The sequence below is a fragment of the Cydia splendana genome, chromosome 13 (genome assembly GCF_910591565.1).
Source record: "Cydia splendana chromosome 13, ilCydSple1.2, whole genome shotgun sequence".
In the NCBI taxonomy this organism is placed as follows: Eukaryota; Metazoa; Arthropoda; class Insecta; order Lepidoptera; family Tortricidae; genus Cydia; species Cydia splendana.
The window spans coordinates 3041605-3065530 of NC_085972.1; the positions used below are offsets into that span (position 1 = coordinate 3041605).

The window sequence follows — 23926 nt, forward strand, 5'->3', positions numbered from 1 at the left end:
TCAGCAGCCGCCACCACCACAAGCGGCTCAGTACGAAGCGACAACGGCTTAGTTTCCCCAGATTCAGCAACCGATTTTCTAAAGTAATTCAAGCCATTCTCTATCTCAGCTAACGCACGTCTCACGAACGGGAAGCTTTCCGAAATCTCAGAAGTCGACTTGCGTACAGGGAATTCGGTCTCGCTGTCTCTCTTCTTAGGTCTGCATCGTTCGAAAGTCGGATCACCTGAGGCAGCGGCTTCCGAAACTTGTCGCGTGAGCGCCGCATGTTTTATAGAGTCCGATTTAGATCGCGGTTCCCTGGTTTTGGGGGTAGGAGAGCGGCGGTCCCCGAATTTCTTGCTCGCAGCTCTTTTGATAGAAGAGAAGAGCCCGAGCTTTTCGGGGGGCTTGTCTGGATGTTTTTCAGAGAGAGGAGCGGTGGGGGCGTTGGAAGGGCCAGGGATGGGTTCAGGCGCGGGACGGGGGAGGTTCCCCTCGCGTTAGTTGTGCCGAGAGTCAGACGACGGGACGTCGCTCGAGCCGGTGGAGGACAGGGTGGTGTTGGACCCGTAGGGGTCGAGCGAGGACTGCACGGACATGGAACGTCCCGCGCGCCGGACTCGCGCTGGGGACAGCTTGCCTGGGTCTATGCTGGCCGGGTCTGCCTGCAACAAGAGCGTTTTCAGCACTCTAATAAACTTCCTACTTCTAATGTAGACTATTATACATTATCTAAAAACGCAATAAAAAACAGTCCGGCATAACACTAACAAAAGCGTAACAAAGCAAGCGTAAAAATCAAACATCACTAACAAGTAAGCAGATTCTTTATTCAAGTTTTAATTGCCACGAGTGGGTCTCATTTTTTATGCTGCTTTAGAGAAAAAAGCTATTTCTAACATTATTTATAACAAAAGTGCCATATTTCCTATGAGCCTTAATGCTAAATATCCTGAGTAGTGGCGCCAAGCTTTTATCAAGAGACTCCAATGAGGCAAACATGCATATGGCTCGCCTGATGACAAAGGATAAAAGCTTGTAGTTCCAAGTGTGACATTATGCGCGTTGTTCTTTGAAACTTTTTCACTCTTTTTGTTGCCCTTAAATAATATCTCGAGAAAAACACAACCATAGATTCAACCTGGAAGACATGCATTGTAACACACAGAAAACAAGTCTTACCTATTTAGCGAGCGTGGTTTTATCAAGAGACCAAATGGTGGCAGACGTAGTCTACGCACTTTTTCAACTCCATACTTCCATAGGCCCTTTAAAAACTGTGTACCTACTCCTTTTTAAGAGCATTACCTTATTTATTCTCTTGAATTTGTTCGAGGTTTTCCTCGACATCAGATAATAAATAGGACATGCGTGGTAAGGTGAAACCAAGGCACAATACCGCACCTGATAAGCGAGCGCGTTCATGATGATGGAGTATGGCACCAGCCCCAACGGGTGCACCTCACGCATCAACACGTTAGCCGGGATCTTGTGAAACTGGATGTATTCGAGGAAGTTCCCGATTACTTCCTTCAGGTTGATGTTGGGGTCCGTGTCACAGTACTTCTTGCACCACATGAGGGCCGCCTGGAATTAATGGCAATTTAGGAACATTAATATACATAATAAGAGGAAAGTGGAGTGGAATTCGCCCACCGACTTCGTATAGGTGGCTAGCAGAAGACCGTGAAGCGTCAGATAGCCTGCACAGTGCATACATCTCAGGAGAAATTTAAAGGTGGTTGAGAAGTATATATTTGGTTGTGGATTGTGAAATTTATGTTTTACTTAGAGAGTACAGTCATTTACCTGAAATTGGCCAGGATCAGCCTATCGACATGATGAGGCAGGAGGTGAAGGAGCTTAAATAGATTGAGAACTTCGTTTCCATGCCCTCGAGACCCCTAGGCTAGACCTATATAGGAGCATTCCACGGGCTGTCCCGTAGAAACGCATTTTATTTCCTGTGTTGGGACTTTTCTTTCGGCATTTAGAATAGAATAGAATAGAATAGAAATAATTTTATTCGTAAGCACAAACACAAAATAAAAACTTATACTAAACAGAGAAACATAAAAAAGAGAAAGTGCCACGAAATGGCATTTAAAGCAGGCGATTATTTTTCTGTGCATTGTTTTGACCATTTGTCATAGAAAAGGAAACTCTTATACCTGCAAATCTTCAGGAAGTTTGCGTTTGTACGGGACAAACGGTAGACAATTTCACGGAATGCTCCTATAGGTCCCGCTTAATCACGTAAGGCAAAAACGGTTTGTATCCGGCTTCCGCCACTCTGGAGGGCTTGGACACTTTTTCTTTGGTATCAGCTATTTAATTTATAAAAGAGGATTTACCTGAAATTTAGTAAACTCGTCGGCTCTAAGCTCGTCCCTGGCGAGGATAAGCCTCACGACATGTTGAGGCAAGAGAGTGAAGGAACCCAGATTGAGAACCTCGTTTCCATGCTCATCCACAAACTCCAGGACCTGGAACGAATAAAATATATCATAACAACATTAAGTCACATATTCGCTAGTTAGTTGAATAATTAAGAATGAAGAAGTGAGAGAGTAAGTGAGTGAGTGAGTGAGTGAGTGAGTGCATGAGTGAGTGAGTGAGAGAGTCACGCTTCAAGTCCGGGCCGAGGCGTCCGACGCTTCAGTTTTCTATAGAAAGCATCACGTGATCACCGATCGACCGTCGAGGGTAACGAAGTATCGGAAGCCTTGGTACGGATACGGATCACAGTGAGTCATCGTTTAACCATTTTTAGTTGTTACAGTTATGCCAAAACCAATGCATACATATAATACATATAATCACGCCTATTTCCCGGAGGGGTAGGCAGAGACCACGGATTTCCACTTGTCTTGGTACGATACTGACATACCTCTTTCGCTTCCTTCACTTTCATAACATTCCTCATACACGCTCGTCGGTTTAGGGTGCTCTTGACCTGGCCTTTCTTCAGGATTTCCCCGATCTGATCAGAGAAAGTCCGCCGAGGTCTACCCCTTCCAATACCCACTTCCACCAATACCAATGAACTTTCTAATAACAATAAATAGTAATCAAATTACTTTTAGTAAGTATCCACACTAGTGCAATACGAGTACACATCCCAATTCAACTAAGCTAAGCACATATCCTTTAGTTCATGTGTTAGCGCCATTTACTTTTATAGAGCGTTTATAGTGCCTCGACTGCCATACATTTATTCATGAGCTCCGAGGCTATGAATACTAATGACTTTTAACATAAGGTTCAGATAACTATGTGAGGTTTCTAGCGTTTAGAGATAATCCTGTGAGGAGCGTTTCACTGGTAAATTATTTTTGTACCAAGCAGAAACGTTTGCAAAATATGCTATTAAGCTTAGAAATCACAAAAAAATATGAATATTATTAAGTTTAAAAGTGGAAAAAATCACTGACGGGTGAGACTTGAACCCACGACTACCGGATTGCTAACCCGGTGCCCTTTCATCTGAGTACCAACACCTTACCCAATACAGCGAATATTTCCACCAAGGCTTCTTGAGCTTACCGTGTTGTGTAAGAATGTCCCTATAATATTAAATTATATTATAACACTTTAATCTCTCGCGTTTTGTACACATATTTAATTGCACAAACGGGTCTACCGCGAAATGAAAACAATGAAACAATGAAACAATGAAATTATATCGCGGTAGACCCGTTTGTGCAATTAAATTATATTAATTAATATTAATATTAATATATAATATTATATTATAGAGGGCCTTAGGGAGGCCCTAGCGACACCTAGTCAACCTGTTCCGAAGGGCCTAAGCTGCAGAGGGTCAATGGGCGAAAAAATTTCACCTTCACCATTTAGATGGTTGGCAGTCTTTAAGAGCGTATCTGCAGTACCTTCTTGGCTTCACACATCTAAACTATGGTATGAACTGTCACCTGTGGTATTTCCGGACCAATGCGACCTTCAAACTTAAAAAAAAAGCGTACTCTCATCTTCGCACTAGCAACCCCTCTCGTGTTGCAGGGGCCTGTTTCTCAAAAGCTTGTAACTTGTAATACAAGTGAAAGTCCCTTTCTAACAGCCCAGGGAATAGTATAGCTAGTGAACAGAAGCTGTCGAAAAGTGATATCAGCTTGTATTACAAGTTACAAGCTTTTGAGAAACGGGACAAAATTCTTTAACTAACAACTTTACCTTCTGCACCAAAGACTTTGTGCACTTATACTGTATATAACGCTCAGCAGAGGCCAGCAAAGCGCACACTGTGTCCACGGTGATGCAGCACTGGACAAAACCAGCGCAGGCGCGGCGGAGCTCGTCTAAGCCGTAGTAGTCTGCTGCGTTCATCACTCCTGGAAGTATCGAAAAATTTAAGTTAGTACATTTATCTACACACGTAGCATAAACCCTCAATGATGCGTTCAAAAACCGCAAATTACAGGCAGCATAAAGATAAACTATTTCCATCATCATCATCATCAATCAGCCTATATACGTCCCACTGCTGGGCACAGGCCTCCTCTCACTCGCAAGAGGGCTTGGGCTATAGTCCCCACGCTGGCCCAATGCGAATTGGGAACTTCACATACACCTTTGAATTTCTTCGCGGATGTATGCAGGTTTCCTCACGATGTTTTCCTTCACCGAAAAGCAAGTGGTAAATATCAAATGATATTTCGTACATAAGTTCCGAAAAACTCATTGGTACGAGCCAGGATTTGAACCCGCGACCAGCGACCGCGACCGCGGATTGAAAGTCGGACGTCATATCCACTCGGCCACCACCGCTTTTTTGTAACTATTTTATTAGGAGAATTTTCTTATCTTTGAAAACCTGTCGCTCTCTCTCTCTATCTCTCTCTCTTTCCCTTTTTTTTGAATTTTGGATATTTCTGAAAAATATTCGTGTGATGTTTTTATGAAACTTGCTTTCAGCTCGTTTCATATCGTTGTTGGCCTTTAAGATGAAAAATAAACAAGATGATAGTACGCACTTTTCTTGCGGGTTTGAAAAACGTATCCGTCCGGTAAATACCACGGCCGACAAATGAAATACCTACGTGAAATACATTCTTCCTCGTATTACCGTGATATATAAGCGATGTCGTAAATAGCCATTAGACAACTATATTGAGGCAGAGCCGAGTGGTGCTCAAATCTACTCAACTTACACTTCAACTATTGATTGCCCTGCGTAGCAAGTGTAACAGCGCTCTCAGTCTCGATCGTTATTTCTGCGAGTGTTGTATAAAATAAAACTCCTGACCTTTATTCGCAACTTGTGTCGATTTGAAACAATCCATTCGGTCGTGTTTTAAAATTCGCCACTCGTTGCGAATTTCCTATTTTTCGCACTTGTTTCGTAAATAACTATTAAAGTTCAGTACCTACGACACTATCTCAAGAACCTTTATTGATAATGCTTGTAGAACTTCTACCGACTTATCAACAACGAAAAAAGTAACAAGAAGTACGGATTTTGTAAAACAGATAAACTTCTAAAACTGTTACGCTCGGAGCAAACATTTCCTTTCATTTCAAAAACAAAATGTTCTTCAAAAGTCAAACAGAATTCGTTATTCTTTTGCTAAGCATATTTGTGTATGTCCTTTTTAAACTACCTAATTATCTTGTTGAGTCGGTAAAGAAAAAAAGGACTTAAAAGTTCGCAGGTAACCTTTGTTGTCAATTTTATTTGTGTGTCGTTTGCAGTCTTATAAATTAAATAGAATATAATAGAAATAAATGACTATTAAAATCAAGCTAATTTTTTTACACTCTGATAAATTTTATAAGTATTGTAGTAGCTGAAAGTAACAAAACACTCTACGTTAATAAGAGATCGCGACAGAGGCAAACAGTAAAATGCGTGACTTTGCCTAATTTCTCGAGGAAATTGTATGTGCCTTTGAAGAAAAAATGTGTCTGAAGTTCACAATCCGTATTGAGCTCCCCTGGGGAACACAGCTCAAGCCCTCTGATAGGATTGTCCAGTAGTGTGTGTAATGTTGACTACATTTTAAGCCTATATGAAGGTATTATTGTATAACTATGTTACAGGTCTATTGATAAAGTCCTTTACGTAGATCTAAGACAAATTAACTCGACTTATGTGGGTAGTGAGACGACTTGTCAAGTTTGTTTTTGTTATGTAATAATACTACGTAATAACGATATTTGATATTGTTAGAGGTATGTTTCGTTGAGAAAGCTAAAAACCTTTTTTTTTTTGGCTTATATACTGAAGATCGTTATAAATACGTAAATTTTGACATGTTGGTGCTGCGCTATTTGGCGTACTTTTTTGCAAAGGCTTCGAAAAGACAAATTCTAAAGACGTGTCTATAGTAGGTATCCCTTTAGCAGTCCAAATATGACAACCTAAATCTCATACGTATCCTTATATCGTCGGGTGACAAGCAAAAGTCACTAAGTACTATCAAAAAATTAAAGTAACAATGCACTTTATTACACTTGTAACACGGTTTATTGTCGAATAATTTCAATGGTGTTAGTTAGTGACGTTTGCTTGTCACCCGACGATATGGAATCCGATATGTGATATAAAAATTGTGATCAATCAAAAAGTACACGAGAATGGAATCGAATTGTAATCGAATTTCAATGTTACAGTAGTGCTCCAACTGCATTGTCTATAGTAAGCCTTGACACTTTAAATCCCATTATCTTTTCATTCCGCTCCACGTTTGTGCTTAAAATTACCTGTTCTTATCTATTATTGTCACCGCCAGACAGTGTAAACTCATTTCAACCTGTGTGATGTTAAAATAACTCAGGTCAGTTTTAATTCTGTATGCGGGTCTCGCACATCCACCCTCATCAACTTTAAGTGACTTTGGTGATTTCACGTTCAACGCATAATGTTTGTAGCAGTCTGCAGGTACTTAGGTATCGATTTTTATCAACGTTCCACTCTCCAAAGTGGATCTTATTTGATTATTGTATTTTAAGGGTTATTTTATTACTTTGAACATCATTAGTTAATCCATTTTTGCGTTTCCGTAAAAACTCCTTAGCGAAAATGGCAAATACGGAATCTTATAGTTTCGTCATGTTTGCCGTTCGCCCGTCCGTCGTCGCACTTTTGATATTTCTCAGGCAATCTTGTACATTCTGAGTTAATTAACGTTCACGATCATTAAATACCTATATAATTTAACAACATACAATGCTACTACTGCCATTGTATAAAATTAACTAATTTTCATGATATTAATTGGCCTTACCGTCATGAGCATGAAAATCATTGAAGTGATGACGTGAGTCGTGAAATTGGGTATATAATTACTGTGTGTGTTCCAATTACATAAATTACACGGGCTTACAATTATTCCCCTAGCGAAGGAGACTTGAGTTGACTGTTTCCGATATAATTCTATCTGTTGTGTCTGTTGTATTGTGTTGTTTCTGTTTCAATTGGGGTTCTTCGAAAAAGGAGTGTACAGGTTTTTAAAAGGTCGGCAACGCGCATGTAACACCTCTGGAGTTGCAGGCGTCCTGAGGCTACGGTGACTGCTTCTCATCAGGCGTATGCCATGTCAGTAGATATTCAACGACCATTTATTACCGAACATAGACTAATTCATTCAAGAAATAAAACTATGTACCTAAGGTAAGGTAATATTATATTGCGCAAAATCAATTTTAAATACATCCCGATATTTTTAGGGTTCCGTACCCAAAGGGTAAAACGGGACCCTATTACTAAGACTTCGCTGTCCGTCCGTCCGTCCGTCCGTCCGTCTGTCACCAGGCTGTATCTCACGAACCGTGATAGCTAGACAGTTGAAATTTTCACAGATGATGTATTTCTGTTGCCGCTATAACAACAAATACTAAAAACAGAATAAAATAAAGATTTAAATGGGGCTCCCATACAACAAACGTGATTTTTGACCAAAGTTAAGCAACGTCGGGAGTGGTCAGTATTTGGATGGGTGACCGTTTTATTTTTGCTTTTTTTTGTTTTTTTTTTTGCATTATGGTACTTTCGGATATGGTACTTTATGGTTTTTCGAAGACTTTACAACGTTTGTCAAAGGGAGACTCACTGATTGATTGTTTGATTTCATGAGAAATATCGCGATAACCGAAGACAATCAAAAGTGACGTTTTTGTTTAAAAAAACGTCACTTTTGATGCTGACATATCTAATCCATATCGTATCTTGACGTAATATTTAACGTATCTTAAAGTTCGAATAGAACAGAGATTAATTCAAGTTGAGCTTAGCCTACCCACATTATTTTGATTATCAAAATACCTAAAGTTAGTTTTAGAACTTAATACTTAAAGCAATAATAATAATCCATAATTAATTTGGCTAGAAGCCACATAGTGGCGTTCCGTGGGGTCGATTCTGTTTAAGCAGTTTGGTTTTGATCTTATTTCAATTCGAACTTTACTTGTGTCAACTCATGCGCACCAATAAGTGCGAGCGGGATGCCTAATGGGACAACACCATTGCATTTTACACCTAAAAATTAAGGTACTTACAGTATTAGGGAACGTGTAAGTCTTTGTTTTATAATGAAACACACAAAATACAGTAAAAGTGAAAATATGACCTTAGTGGCCGAGTGGATCTGACGACCGACTTTCAATCCAGAGGTCACGGGTTCAAATGCTGGCTCGTACCAATGAGTTTTTCGGAACTTATGTACGAAATATAATTTCATATTTACCACTAGCTTCTCGGTGAAGGAAAACATCGTGAGGAAACCTGCATACATCCGCAAAGAAATTCACGTCCCCAACCCGCATTGGGCCAGAGTGGGGACTAACCTTCTCATGCTTGAGAGGAGGCCTGTACCCAGCAGTGGAACGTATATATGCCAAAATTATTTATTTTATATGACCTTGGACGTGATACAATATTCAATCAAAATATTTCATAAGTGGTATATTTTTGTTATTAAAGTAAACGAATGGTAAAAATTATAGTCACTACTACGTCATAATTTCATAAAAGTTTGCCGTTTAAAATAACATTTGCACTGCGTGGGCTATCGAAATCTCAGCAGACTTTTCTTGGTCTAACTCTAACCGATTTACATTCCCTCAAGAACGTATTAAAATAAGTTGAAAGCCATAATTAAATTGTCAAAACAGAATCGGCATCCACAGCTTGCCGTGGCACGCTGTAAACTTTAATGAAGTTCAGGCTTTAATTAAGGAGAGGTTGTAATTACGCTATCGTGTGTTGCCAGGAGAAACGTGGTGTCGCTTTAAACGCGGTTTAAACTACGCTATTTCTCGGGGACTATCTACCTACAATGAATATAGTTGAACGTTTCTTTTATTTTTTGCCATTTTTATATATTGTTACCTCTTTTGCCACTTTTGTGTTATTTCTACTCAGAATCACGAGCTCTTTCGATCCTAATGGGATAAAAAAATGTCCCAGCGTTTTTTTCCTATTGTGTTACCATTTCCCCATATACTTTGTATGGCGATAACAAAAAGGAAAATTTGAAAAATGTATGGAAATCTTACGACAGTTTTTTTCTCCTATATGGATGAAAACGGCTCGCGATCCTAACTAGAAAAAACCCAAAGTGGCAAAAAAGGGCACAATAATACACCGTGTTTTTTTTGATTTCCGTTAATTTCAAGGGTGCATTCCTGGGCTTAAATCAAGTAACTTTCTCAAAGACACCGATGTTCTAATTAAGTCCATTTCGGAGATAATCCATAATTTATTTTTTTCCTATAAGGCCTCTACAAGCGTGTACACTTGCCTTAGGGCCGGCTTACATATTGATTAGTGTTTAGAATGAGTTCATACATTTGCTACTAAACTTAAAATCTCGGTCGATTGATGTACGAAATGACATTGATATGTCACAGATTTCAATTGTTTGGTTGAGTTAAATGTAATGCCCGTGTTACAACAACGCTATATGCTACATTTAATTACTTTTTAAACAAAAAACAAAAAAACAAAAAAGAAAACAAAAAAAAATTTTTTTTTGATAATTAACTATGCCATTTAGTTCTTATAAACGTACTTAACTATACCCCGAAGTTAACGGAATTCAATAAAAACACGATGTATATAAAAATGGCAAAAAATAAAAGAAACGCTCATTTATGATTTATTTTATCTCTTATAATAAAATAAGTCCTACGGATAAATCATTCTGTATCACAGCGAACATGAGATTAAAGTCACAGAGATCCAGTAAAAAATACTATGGAGTTAGACCAAGAAACGTCTGCAACGATTTTGATAGCACACACGGTGCAAGTGTTATTTATACGTCATAATTAATGGAAGTATGACGTTTAAAATAACACTTGCACTGCGTGTGCTATCAAAATAGTTACGGATTTATCTTGGTCTAACTCTAATATTTTTGCGCATTCAATTATTTTAAATTCCATTAGAACTTTTTTAATGAGGTTAAATGATGGCACAGTTCTCATACTAACTTCAAACCCTTAAAGGTAATTAATTGTTTTGACGTTTCATAAAAAGTAGTTGATTTGACTATTTGATTGTAATACCTAGACTACAAAAAGAATGCAAATTATTATTTCTCTTTACTTACATACTACATGTTCATAATTATAATTTTTAGCAATGGACAGACATGGCAAAAAATAAAGTTCACCGAATCCCAAATATTGAAATATTAGCCATAATTTCAATTTATTCACAATAAATCTCACGGATTAAAAAAGACTTTCTGTTGGATCGGAAATTGAATCTATGGTCCCATTTTCCTTCTTTCCGCGCCACCGAACAAATCATTTCGGATTGCCGATGGCTTTATTGGAATTTTTAGTGGTTATTCATGTTTTAAAACCTCGTTTTTTTTCGCATTGGACATGTCAATATTATAATAGAAAACGTAAGGATAATTTTATAAAAGCAGAAAGCGTCTAAGAGAATTTCCCTGGGGGAGAGAGGAACCATCTTTTAAATTTTTGACACTTAAAGAACGATTGTACATTTTAAAAGCCATTGGCCTTCCTTGTGTGACCCTATGTGATATTATAATAAGCTAAATTTTCCTCAGATTGCATTTTGTTATAAAATTGGGACAATTACCTACTACTGTTGTAGCATAGATGTTGAAGAGTTAAGAATGATTCACGCTAGAACGGTCCGGGTCCGAACCGAGGCGTCTTATACTGACACTTCCGGCTCGATTCGGAAAATGAATTAGATTTCTACTATACTGAGAGAAAAACCAACAAAAATACACTTATAATTACAAAAATAAAACTTAATCCGGGGACAAGGAGAGTCAACTAATAGGAACAAATTGACTTTTGCAATTTCTATTAGTAGGATATACAACTTCTATATTTGTAATTTTGCATTTGTGATATGCATTTGTGATACCCGCAACTGCTGGTTTTGTTATTCCGAGAGGTGCTTTAGCAATATCGGAGGTGATGACGTCATGGGTGAAAACTAACCGTTTTGTAATTCTAAGAGTGCTTTAGCAATATCGGAGGCGATGACGTCACAGGTTTTACTAAACTGTACTGCGATTCCAAGCTAGCTGTTGTTATTCTAGAGATAATGACATCACAGGCAAAAACTAAACTGTTTGCAATTCCACCGCCCCTAGCACAGGTGCGCCGCGAGAGCATGTCGCGCGCGTGGTAGCTACCCGTCTCTATTTCTGTCTGTATGAATAAAAAAGCAATTGGTAGTATATCTCTGTGCTAAAGAGGCACTATAAAAGCCTGTCGAGATATTCTACCCATTCCTTTCTTATTCATACAGTCAGAAAGAGACTAGTAATAGTTATTACGCGCGCAACATGCTCTCGCCTCGCACCTGTGCTAGGGAGGTTGGAATTGGAAACAGTTTAGATTTACCTATGATGTCACTATCACTAGAATAACAACAGCTAGCTCGAAATAGCCGAACAATATATTCCTGTAGACCCCAACTACACAGTAGGTCGAGGGTTAATATGTTCATGGCGCACAATATATATATCCTAAATTTATTATTTAACTTAAGTATAATTTAAACAAAGAAGACACGAGACACGCCCGCCCGACATCCGACACAGTACTAACTCTAACCAAATGAACGTAACAATTCAGTTGTTTAAATAACGAATGTTAGTGATTTTAGTAAAATTTTCTAACCTCATTTAGCAATTGCAGTCAAAATAAATGTAAACACAACAATTTTGTTTTGTATGAATCAAAACGTTCGTTGTGTTGGTATTACAAAACTCGTTTGGTGATTGGTACAACAATGAACATAAACACAACAAATCTATCTACTAAATACCAGTAAACTTTGTAATGTCGCTATAGTAACAACTGAATTGTTATTTTAAATGGGGTAATGTTATTCCCGCGAACTCGTTTTTTAAATATTACAAAACTATGTAATTGAGACATTTACTAAAATCATAACTTGAAATCACAGATGCTTTTTCCAAAAATCGAAATCTTAATTCGTAAAATTCGGAGAACTTTAGTAGTGATGAAAATGGATTGTAACAAATACTGAACTTTGTTTAATGCTCCATTTACTAAAGTCTGTTTGTTGAAATTAGATTTTGGATTAGGTACTGAGCTGTTTGTAGAAATAAATAAATTATACAGAAACAGTGAAACTTCCATAATTATTACTAAAACTTATTTTTTTCCCCCAGTACAGAACTGTTTTTTAATTCCTGGTGATGATTTTTCTCTCAGTGTAGACTTCAAGTTACGATACGGATAATTTAAAGATATTTGTAAGAAAGATATGTCAAATTTGACGTTTCCGCGATTCTGGAGGTCCTCTTAAACGATTTCGACAAGTTATGACTTAGATATCCAAGTCACATCTAGTCGATATCTAATGTAGCTCTAGTTGATCTCTAAATCGTCTCAAGATCTTGTGATTATCTCGAAATCCGAATAGGCCTGTTAGTTTTCTATAGAAGACATTACAAATTTTTTTTTTTACGTGATAATATATCACCTGTCATAGAAAACAAAGTATTGGACGCCACTGCCCGGACCCGGATCGTTCTAACGCGAGTCATTTTAAACTCTTTGTGAGTCATCCTTAAAGGTGTGACGTCTGCCAGTTTATATATTAGATATTACATTTTTATCTAGTGGAGATTCTAGTTCAATATACCTAACACCTGTTAATAGACGTATCAATTTTTATTGATAAATACAAAGTCCATAATAATCAGAAAGTTGATTTTATTGTCTACTCAACTCCCCAGTCCAGTATCGCGTTATTGTCTTCACATCATACTACGTTGTTTGTATCACACCAGTAGTATGACTTTTTTGTTCTATTTTACATGAGTGTTTTTATCAAAACGCTTTATGAAATATTTTTCGGATAGACATTTTCCAATATAAACTTAAAAACTTTTTCAATATCGGCACATTCTTCTAAAAACAATGCGCCAATACTCAAAGCACCAATACCTACCAAATTGAAAACAAAAGTAATAACAAAGTAAGTATCAAAACGATTTCCATAAATTTGGAAGCAGATAAATAACCATCACAAGAAACACTGATTAAACTCGATTCTGTTAACAAATGAATTCATTTCAGAGCGTTTGAGCAAAAGGGGCTATACATATTTGTTTAACAGAAATAATTTCTGGAAGGGACGCTGTACAAATATTGTGAATTTGTTTTCGGGTATTTGATTAACCGCTATTTAATTACACAGTATCAACATTTCCTTTTGTTTTCGGCCTGTTACCTTATACGTTATCTTCTTCTTGTAGAATTGTGTTAAAAATCAACACTAGTACTTTTAGAAAGTTGGGTTAAGACGTTGCTTAAAACTATTTCTGATGTATAAATTTACTGATGTGTTGGAAAGTTTCCAAAATTGCGAAATCTCGGGAACTTTTTTTGTTTGGGATTCGACATTTTCCATTTTAAAAATGACATGAGAGTTTAAAAAATAGAATAAGAAATATGTTTATTTCCGTCTTTATAAAAACAATCCCCAATGTCAAATGAATTAAATATAGTTGTTTTTTTTTTCGCATAATAATATATTATATTATTTGTAATTTTCATAAAATCTTCCTAATTTACAAATAGAAAGCTCATTATTCACTAATCTTGAATCTTGGAAAAATATCATAATCTTTCGTTTGATAGGTATATCCATACTACACGCTTTCCTCTACATACATTCGGTTATATAGTTCGTTTTTTTTTAGCATTATAAAAAAGGTCAACAATGAAATCTTGACGTGTCTTTTTATAAAAAAAATATTAAAATACGCTTTTTAAAATTACTTTATATTACTTAAGAAAGCAAAAAAATGTAAATAATCGTATATGATTTATAATTGTTACATTTGCTGTGACTGATTATTAAAAAGTGTTTTTTGATAAAAAGACACGTCAAGATCTCTTAGAAGGTAAGCGATTCTAATGCTAATAAAACGGACTATAGCATGTAGGTATTCGTTTTTTATTTGAAACTAGTCCGTTCAATACAAAAACGTCTATTTTGCAATCCTCGCCTACAATGTAAACACCCATCCCCTGTGGATTTTGCTGTTCCCTTTTCAGAAATCAATATGTGCACGTTCTATCAAGTTTTACATCACAGTTCTCGATTTTTTAAAACAGAAATCTCTAAAAATGCAACTTTTTTTCAGTGACTTATACCGGCAGATTCCGATATAGCTAAAAGGATCAATATAAAAGCTACAAAATGTGTCACTGCTTTAAGGGAGGAAAATTACATATTTACGGCGTGGGCGGTAAATAAACATATTTTACCATAGAATTACGACACTGAAATTACAGTCACATCTGAATGAAGATATTTTTGAAGACTAGCGACCCGCCCCGGCTTCGCACGGATTACACAAAACCTTAACATTTTATAATCCTAAACCTTCCTGAAGAATCAGTCAATTGAAAGGTGAAAACCGCATGAAAATCCGTTCAGTCGTTTTTGAGTATGTATATACTCGTACCTACACACAGACAGACGCGGTTGAGGGCTTTGTTTTATAAGGTGTACCTAGTGATACTAATGGAATATAGTTGGAAGATTTACTTTGGTAGTTTGATAGTTTAATAGTAAGTATAAACTTACCGGAAAGTAAAGGGAAAAGTCGAAGGCACAAGGCGCGGTAGGTCACCAATGCGTTGGTCAGACTGGTCAGAATGAACCACACCATGAATGTACAAGAAGGGCTACAGTACGGGAGGAATGGCGATGGATTGTGAAGCTTGCCACCGGCCCTGATATGACGACCACGACCACTTTGACAAGAGTGTGACGACAAAGAAGAAGAATAAACTTACCAAGCAAAGTCCTGGGCTGCAGGGTAACACACCCAGTGTGAATGTATTCAATGAGCTGACGGAACACATCAGGCTCAAACTCTTCGATGATCAGCGTCTGATGCTGCTGGGACGATGGCTAGATGGACATAAGGAAATACAATCAAATCAACGTAATATAAATCAAACTCAGTCACGACTGCCATTGACATAAGTCTTCATATTCGTAAGTTTTCCTGACTTCATGTTCATATTCGCTGACGTCAGCGTAACTTTCTTTCTATACCTACATCGCGCTCGCACTAATATGCAAGTACGAGCGAGTTGCATAGAAACTAATTTATACACATAAAGTGTAATTCTATGGAACTTGCTAACTATGTAAAGAAAAGTCACTAGTAAATTCATTATTCTTTTAAAATTTCAATATGGCGGTTTGTTTACATAGTTTAGCAAGTTCCATAGAATGACACTTAGTGTCAATTTGATGGAGTGATAATCGGACATTTTACAATTTGTTAAAGTTTTTATCTTGGTACGATACTATCTTGACACTGTCTTGACACGACTCGCAGTGCGATTCATGCGCACCAATCGGCTTAATTGTATCATATCAATGTTAAAATCTTAACAAACTTTGAAATTATAATAAATGGATCGGAGTAAATAAATGAAAGGATCAATAAAATCTTAAAAACTCAATATTAATTATATACAAGGTTGAGTAATCATTTAAGTAAAATTAGATTGCTGAGAGACAATACTGTGCGCGATTGTGATAAAAAAATACTTTGGATAAAGTACAATATCGATTGAATCACATGCTAAAATTTCAATTTAGAACATAATAAAATATTTTCAAAGAATAAACACGAAAAAAGTACACATTTCAATAAGTACTAAGAATACTTCATTAGGTACCTACCTACCTCATTTATAAATGAAGTTGAACTTATAAATTACGTTTATTCTTTGATCAGTGGTGTTTTAATTAATTATGTCTTGTGGAAACTAGTAAATAAAATTAAGTGTCTTCCAAAATATTTTACAAAAATCACGACATTTAAACCTTACCTTCACATAATATTAAACAGACAAAATGAAGCATGCAACACCGATTACCCTAATTATCAAATAAATTGCCACGTTGGTAAAGATCCATTTTGCAGAGAGACGAACCAATCCTAACTACACAAAAACGCAATTAAATTTAAAATTTAAAAACATTGAAAAATTTCGAACTGATGAAGTGTCCCTACAACACCGTTTAATTTAGTTTTTACCTCTTGAATTGGAGCCAATTGCTGCGCGAAAGCGGATCTCTGTTGTGAAAATAATAAAAGCGTTTATCCTTATGAATTTTCCTAAAAATAAACCTTCTCAATCAATGTCGGACGGTTGGATAACATCAATAAAAATCCAATTTTGATAAAACGCTACCGAGTGAATCCTATAAAACTTTTGCAAAAATTCCTGACGGATATGGGAGTCTTCCTCACTAATGACACTTTATGGAAAGATATTCCTTGAGGGAAAATGAGGAAAACTGGTTAGCTCAAGGATATTGATTCTACTTATATACCTCATTATATTCAAGCAAAGCCAATAAGGGATTTATTACCATAGGGATGTCTTTAGGTAACTATATCCGTATACGGCGTGTTTCTTCGACTCTTAGCCAAATTTTGCGAGATGAATATACTTACACAGATTATATTGAACGCGATCTTTACTAAAGGACCAACCCCGAAATCAAGAAAAGAAATCGACTTTCCCATAGAAAACATCGACATCTGATAAGCTAAAATGTAACAGCCATTTTATTTACCGTATTTTCAAGGTTGGCTCGAAAGTAAACTTGCTCATTATGAATGGTATAATTATTTCGCAAGATATGGCTATAAATAGGTTGAAAAAACCACCTGTAAATACAGTATGATTTTGTTATGTTTGACCATACTGTGAGGAGCAAATAGGACCTACTGAACAAATTTTACTAAGGAGCTAACTCCGAAACTGTTTAAATAAATTGCTGTTCTATAGGAAACATTGTCATATCGCCGAAATGTTTGAGACGGCACATTTATTTTTGCGTTTTCGGTGTTGGCTACATACTAAAAGTTGTTCATTGTGACCCACAAATTGACCCATCAAGGTATGATTATAACAAAATCACTGCGTATATTATATACTTATTTATTGCAAGGGTCACATGAAACATTCACACACTTGCATTTAAAGAAACAGCCATGGTAAATACCTGCTGTGCTGCATTCTGAAGGTTAAGAAGCGGTTCTGAAGACCGCTTCAGGAATAACCGCAGCTTATTTTCACGAGGGGCAGGCTCCTTCTTCCTTTGGGGACTCGGCGCTTGGTATAGCATTTTTTGGAATACCCTGAAACAAAGAATAATGGTAATAACCCATTAAGGTCTAGTTCTGCGGGAACGGTTTTTACATGATTTTTACCAAATCCCGCAAAAATCATACGTGTGTTCACACACATTCGTTTGCATCCTGTTGTGGTACAGCAATAATAATGAGAATACTGGGTACATCCAGGCAAAGAGAGTATGCAGGAAGTAAGTAAGTAAGTATAAGTAAATATTATTTATTGCACCAATAATTATACATTTTACATACGTACATGTAAAACTACAAAGAAATGCTAATGGGAACTCCTATTTTTTCACTTCTCGTTTTTTACTGGACAACGTCATCCAGTTTGTAGTGGCAAAGCAGAATAAAAAAATTCGAACGGAACTATACTCAAGCACACCCACTTCATCAGTAGAAAAAGGCACGAAATTCAAATTTTCTATGCCGCCTTTTTCTACTGGCAAAGTGGGTGTGCCAGAGTATACCTACTAAACGGGATCCTGCAGAAAACTGAACCTGCTAAAAACGGATTAATTCCGTGGAAAAGAGCCCTTACTTCAATAAATTCCACACTAGCAATATTCAGATAATACAATGCTAAAACGTCTCACCATTTGGGGGTATTTAGTAAATAAATATCAGATGAGAATGAATGTATTCTGCCTAGTGAGTATTGTGCTTCAGGCAATAAATTCCACCGAGGACATACCATAATAATTTGCCGTCCTAAAGCCTCTTGCCTAAAGTAACTTAACACCCATGTTTGTTAAACAACTTTCCATGAAAATGTAATAAAGACCCTCAGAAGAGCCGTATTTACTCTTTGTTTTAGATTTAAAAGCAGTAAATTAACATATCTTTTATGTCTCGGCTTTTGTGGACCTCTGAAAGGGCGTGGGACGGGCCCGGGTAGCCGCATTTAGTACGGTTGAGTCATGTCAAAAATGCTGTCCCTGGCTTTTATGACTGAATACTTGACATTGCTTTAGCCCGTTTGGTAATTTTGGACAAGGGGTAGTGTTGGTAGGGACTCGAGTCTTTTGAGTCTATTATTTGAAGAACTAGACTCGTTTTCACGAGGCTCAGATCTCCAAAAAGTTTTTTAGCTCCAACTCAAAAGGAGCCTCCGAATAAAGACCATGTCAAAAATTTGTCAGCTTCTATCTAAATTAACAGTAAAGAAACTGGGCTTAAGAAAATTGAGAGCTCTCTGAAAATAATGATTCCAGTCTCTAAAAATGACGCGTGTCTCTAATAAGTTGAAAAGAAGTTTCAACCTCATTGTTAGAGTCTGAAAACCTGAGTCGAGTCTCAAAGCTGAGAACTCAAAGGACTCAAGTGTTAACCAACACTAACAAGCTGCATTCGTGTAACCACCAAACGGGATATAACAAAGCAAAGGGAGTAATTTGAAAACACGTTTCAAATTGGCTGACAACATAATAATATAATAAACAATGTATGTCAGTTAGTCGATTATAATTGCAAGCCAAGCTTGGTTTCATGTCAACTATCAATCAATCAAATCAATCAAAAATATACTTTATTCATGTAGGCCTAGCAACAAGCTCTTATGAATCGTAATTAATCTTAATCTAATTATCAGAGCAATTTATTGATGTTAATATTATTCCATAATAAAATTGGATTATTATACATATCAAATTTAACAAGGATCGTCAAACATTAAAAAGATTGTATAAAAAAATACTAGTCTAGAATTTCTAGAATAAAATCTAAATGTCAAAAAAAAAAGCATAAGTAACAAAATAAGTAGATAGTAATCCATCGGAATATCCACTATTATGACTTAGTGACATTCCATGGAACTTGCTAACTATGTACTTAACTATGTACTTGCTGGTTAACGGAACAGTGTTTTTATTCCGTTACAGACTTCCTCGAAACTAGTAACTGCAGATTTAACAAATATTAGATAAGAATGATGTGTTGTACATAAATGTAAATAATTTACTTACCTGAATGCATGTTGATTAAATTTATTTTCATTTTGTTTTGTGCATGTTGACAATTGTTATTAATTTTTAATTTAATTTTTTTAACCTTGACATTGCTTCTATTATTATTTATTTTATGTGGGCATACCAAATGCAAATCCAACTCCAAATGTGTATAGATGTCTTAATGGTATAATTTGCAAGCTTGATAATTAGTGTTTAAGGCTGTAATATTTGCATGCCGTCATTTTCGGCTGAATTATGTCGTGACCTATAAAAACTATGTAACATCTGTTAGCTACCATAATTCACGCAAATAAACGATATCTTATCTTATCTTATCTTATCTTAAACAAAAGTCATTAGTAAATTCATCATTCAGAGACAATTTCAATATGGCGGTTTGTTTACAAAGTTAGCAAGTTCCATAGAATGACACTTTAGAACTTATTTTGTACTTATTACTGTGTTTCGGGTTTCACGGGCCTATAAATCCCGGTCTTTTGATAGGCTTGCGTGGGGATATAGATCCAACACGTAGAGGCCCCTTGGAGAGCTTTAATGTCATGTAGAACGCCTGCTGGAACCCGTTCACAGGCGCAACAATAGACACCCATGAACCGGTCGCAGCAGGCATTGGGACTATTGTAGAAAAAGTGAACAGTATACCGGTCTATGGATTGAAGTTTGGGTGGACTATTACTGTGTTATTATTAGGTAAACAATAAATGTTCGACTTTAACAAAGGTAAAAGCAATTCTATTACACTCTATCACTCCTATTAAAAGTTGCATACAATCATTGTGTCCGATCCTGATAATATAGAGCAGGGATGTATCGGATGTGGTTTTATCGGAACCGAAAACGGAAACAGATGTTTTCAATTTAGTTTAACGGAAACGGAACCGAAAACGGAAACGGAACCGAAAACGGAACCGAAAACGGAACCGGAACCAGAATCGGAGCCTGACTTTTTAACGATTTAGTCGTTTTCCCCTTTCTAGAATAAACCTTCAGACAAAGTTTACACTTAGCCGTGTCCCACTAACTTCATCAAAATAGTTCCAAATCGAACTTGATTTCGGCTTCATTGTGCGTTTTTTACACACTAACATTCACCACACACACTACACACAGTCAGTACACAACAGAACACATACGATTTTAATTTTAATAACACGAATAAAACAAAGTATACAAACAAACAACAAATTAGCGTAGCACGTGGCAAGCGGGGCGATGAGCGAATGACTGGTATGATACTTGTACATATTTGATGTACGCCGCCGCCGCGCGAAGCATTGACATCCGTTATAACTTCCGTTTCAAACATAACGGAACCGGAACAGAAACGGATGTGTAATACCAAACGGAAGTTCCGCCTTAACGGAAACGGAACCGGAGCTCCGTAACATCCCTGATATAGAGTTAGACCAAGAAAAGTCTGTAGCGATTTTGATAGCCCACGCAGTGCAAGTGTTATTTATACATCATAATTACATAGAAGTTTGACGTTTAAAATGACACTTGCACTGCGTGGGCTGTCAAAATCGCTGCAGACTTTTCTCGGTCTGACTCTAATTACGTCGTCACGTTCTACTTTATGCTTATTCTTTGAGATCTTTTCTGCCTTGAAAAGATAAAAGTAGAAATTTTTAATATCGCAACGTCAAAGCGCCGTGTTCGTCGATGTAAAAAAAGACCCAATTTCGAAAGAAAATCCAAGACTTTATGGAAATCCGTCAATCGCAGAAAGGATAAGAGTCCTCAAGTCGACGACGCGTCGCAAAAGGATTTTGAAGGATTTGTAATTCGTAAAATATGGTAAACTGGAACCAGGAGACGGATCATATTTACCATAAAATGTATATTATTCAGTAAATATTGCGAGTAAAAACGATTATAGGTAAGTAAATGGGGGATACCGTTGGAGACCTCTCGTATTTCAATCGGTTCTGATACCAGTAGGTATCTTTTTCATGTGTATATTTGACTTGTGACTTTATATAGCTACTTATATAGTAATTGTTAAGTGATTTTTCTTTCGACATGACGATTCTTAGGTAAGTCACACTCATATTTAACGAAAATAGTAGTAACATTTGCACAAAAGAATTACATAACACAGAGAAAATATAATGAATGTCTACAAATGTGAAAAAATATTTGTTACACATTTCATTTTAATTAAGAATACCTATTTTAGCAGAATCTAACATCGTAATTGATAAAAAAAAATCACTTTGAATATATTTGCTTAAAAACGTCTTAATGGAAGAAAATAATTCATCATCATTTTTATTCATCACCAATTCCTCGCAAACTTTAATTTGTTACTTGTTTCGTGCTTTAATTAAGAAACGATTCGGTAATCTTGGAAATAACTTGTATTTTCCGAGTTCCCACTGCCTAATTAAGTCATCCGGTACAAAGCTTCTTGTTACGCCTACAATAACCATAGAATAAGTACCTATAGAAGAGCGGTATTCTGATTTTAGAATCTGTTAAGGTTTTAATACAGACTAAGTAGACACCGCGTCACGACTCACGCAACGTCTCTGCGTACAATCGTACCGTAGGCAACCCGCCTTATGAAAAAAAGGAATAATCCCTAAGAACCCGATATTTCCGGGATGGTCATTTTATATAAGATCCGCCCATTAAATCCCTTATTCCAAAAACTTTTGTCTAACCCCTTCACTCTCCACAATATGCTATAGCTACAGCGTGACCTTCCTTTTCCTCTGTCCAACTCGAAAATTTTAGCTAGCTTCTATTGGTTAATTGAGGTTTGCAAAATACCCTGATGCTCTCCAAGTCCCACACAATCCTGGCAAAATCTGGGCACCATCATCGATTTTTACATTTGCAGCAGCAATTCAGTCGGCAGTAAGGTCGCCTGCATTGCTGCAAGAAACGTCAAAAAGGTAATTTTATCGAGACATATACTAAATTTGTCTACGCAAATGTCTAAGTTAAAGTTCGGACATATAGCAAGAAAAGACGGTGGCAACCTCGAAAAGCTTCATGTGACCGGCAAAGTGGATGGGAAAAGGCCTGGACGTGGACGCAGCCCAATACCTTGGTCTGACCAGATCCGCACCGCTCTTGACTCCACAGTTCACATGGCTCTCCACACCGCCAAGGACAGAAACAGATGGAGAAAGATCGTGAGAGAGAAAGTGATTCAAAAGGACCTCCGTTTTGAATCACTTTCTTCTATTCAACGACCCTCAATATTGAGGAATACAACGCAAGGAGGGAGGATACTAAATTTGACATTTCCTGTAATGCAGTTGACAGCATTACTGCACTGCAGTATTGCAGCGTGACATTACTGCTGACTACATTGCTACCGCAAATGTCAAGACTGATATTACGCCCAGATTTATTACATTTGTGGCAGTAGGGCTGTGGTAGTCTAAATCGAAAAGGTAGGTTAAGGTTGTATCATAACAATATGAAAACATTAACAAATTTTAAAATCAGAATGCCGCTGTAGTGCTCCGATTCCTGGCTAGAGGCAAAATGGAATTTTCCGCATAAAAATGGATAACAAGCTTTTACAGCGCATTTGTTTGGAATTAAACATTGTTTTTTGCGAAAAGCTTTGTTTGTAGTTTTAATATTTAATAATACTACGGTCATATAATATTGCTAATAACTTATTAGTAATAAGACATTTTTTCTTGGAATAATAATATATAATGAAACTTTTATACGATAATTTAGATTGTCTCTTACATCTACGTTTAGAAGATATAATTTAATTTACCTTACCTACCAATTTATACGATATGGATAAAGCTAATTTTATTAGCAAAGAAAATACTTCCATAATAGCTCTTTACTCTAGAAATCGGTTTCTCTCAGATTTAAACACCTAAAAATCATGGATTTTCCTGCTTTGTGTAGGCAGGTTTTGGTACGTCAGATGGCAATCGGTACTGGACTAATAAACCCAAAAAATAGCCAAATTCCTAGAAAAGAAAATGAGAAGGTTACATAATGCATCGAGTATGATGGATAGGGCGTCGCCGCAAAACGACGCGCAGACACATCGCCCTACATCTGCGAATAGTATGCTAGGGCTACCGAGTCATGGACGGGCTCGGCTAACGACGCTAGTCCAAAGTTGTAACCTGAAGGTCCGCTTCGCCACTCTTAATGTAGGAACATTAACTGGAAAGACGAAGGAGCTTGCCTCACTTTTTAAACGCAGAATGGTAGATTTTGTCTGCTTACAAGAAACTCGCTGGGCTGGATCAAAAGCCCGTAATATTGGGGAAGGCTACAAGCTCATGTACGTAGGCGCTAAGCATAAAAGGA

General features: G+C 36.9%; 1 protein-coding gene across 1 annotated transcript in view; it reads right to left on the reverse strand.

Moving 5' to 3' along the window:
• Positions 1-468: 468 nt before the first annotated feature.
• LOC134795963 (serine-enriched protein) overlaps positions 469-23926 on the reverse strand; it is a 35363-nt gene continuing 11905 nt past the window's right edge. Inside the window, exons 3-9 of the mRNA XM_063767855.1 lie at positions 17522-17657; positions 16545-16583; positions 15283-15400; positions 4177-4334; positions 2337-2468; positions 1387-1569; positions 469-647 (exon numbers count right to left, since the gene is read on the reverse strand). Of these exons, the coding sequence (XP_063623925.1) occupies positions 483-647; positions 1387-1569; positions 2337-2468; positions 4177-4334; positions 15283-15400; positions 16545-16583; positions 17522-17657 (931 nt within the window). The 3' untranslated portion in view covers positions 469-482. The remainder of the gene's footprint in view (positions 648-1386; positions 1570-2336; positions 2469-4176; positions 4335-15282; positions 15401-16544; positions 16584-17521; positions 17658-23926) is intronic.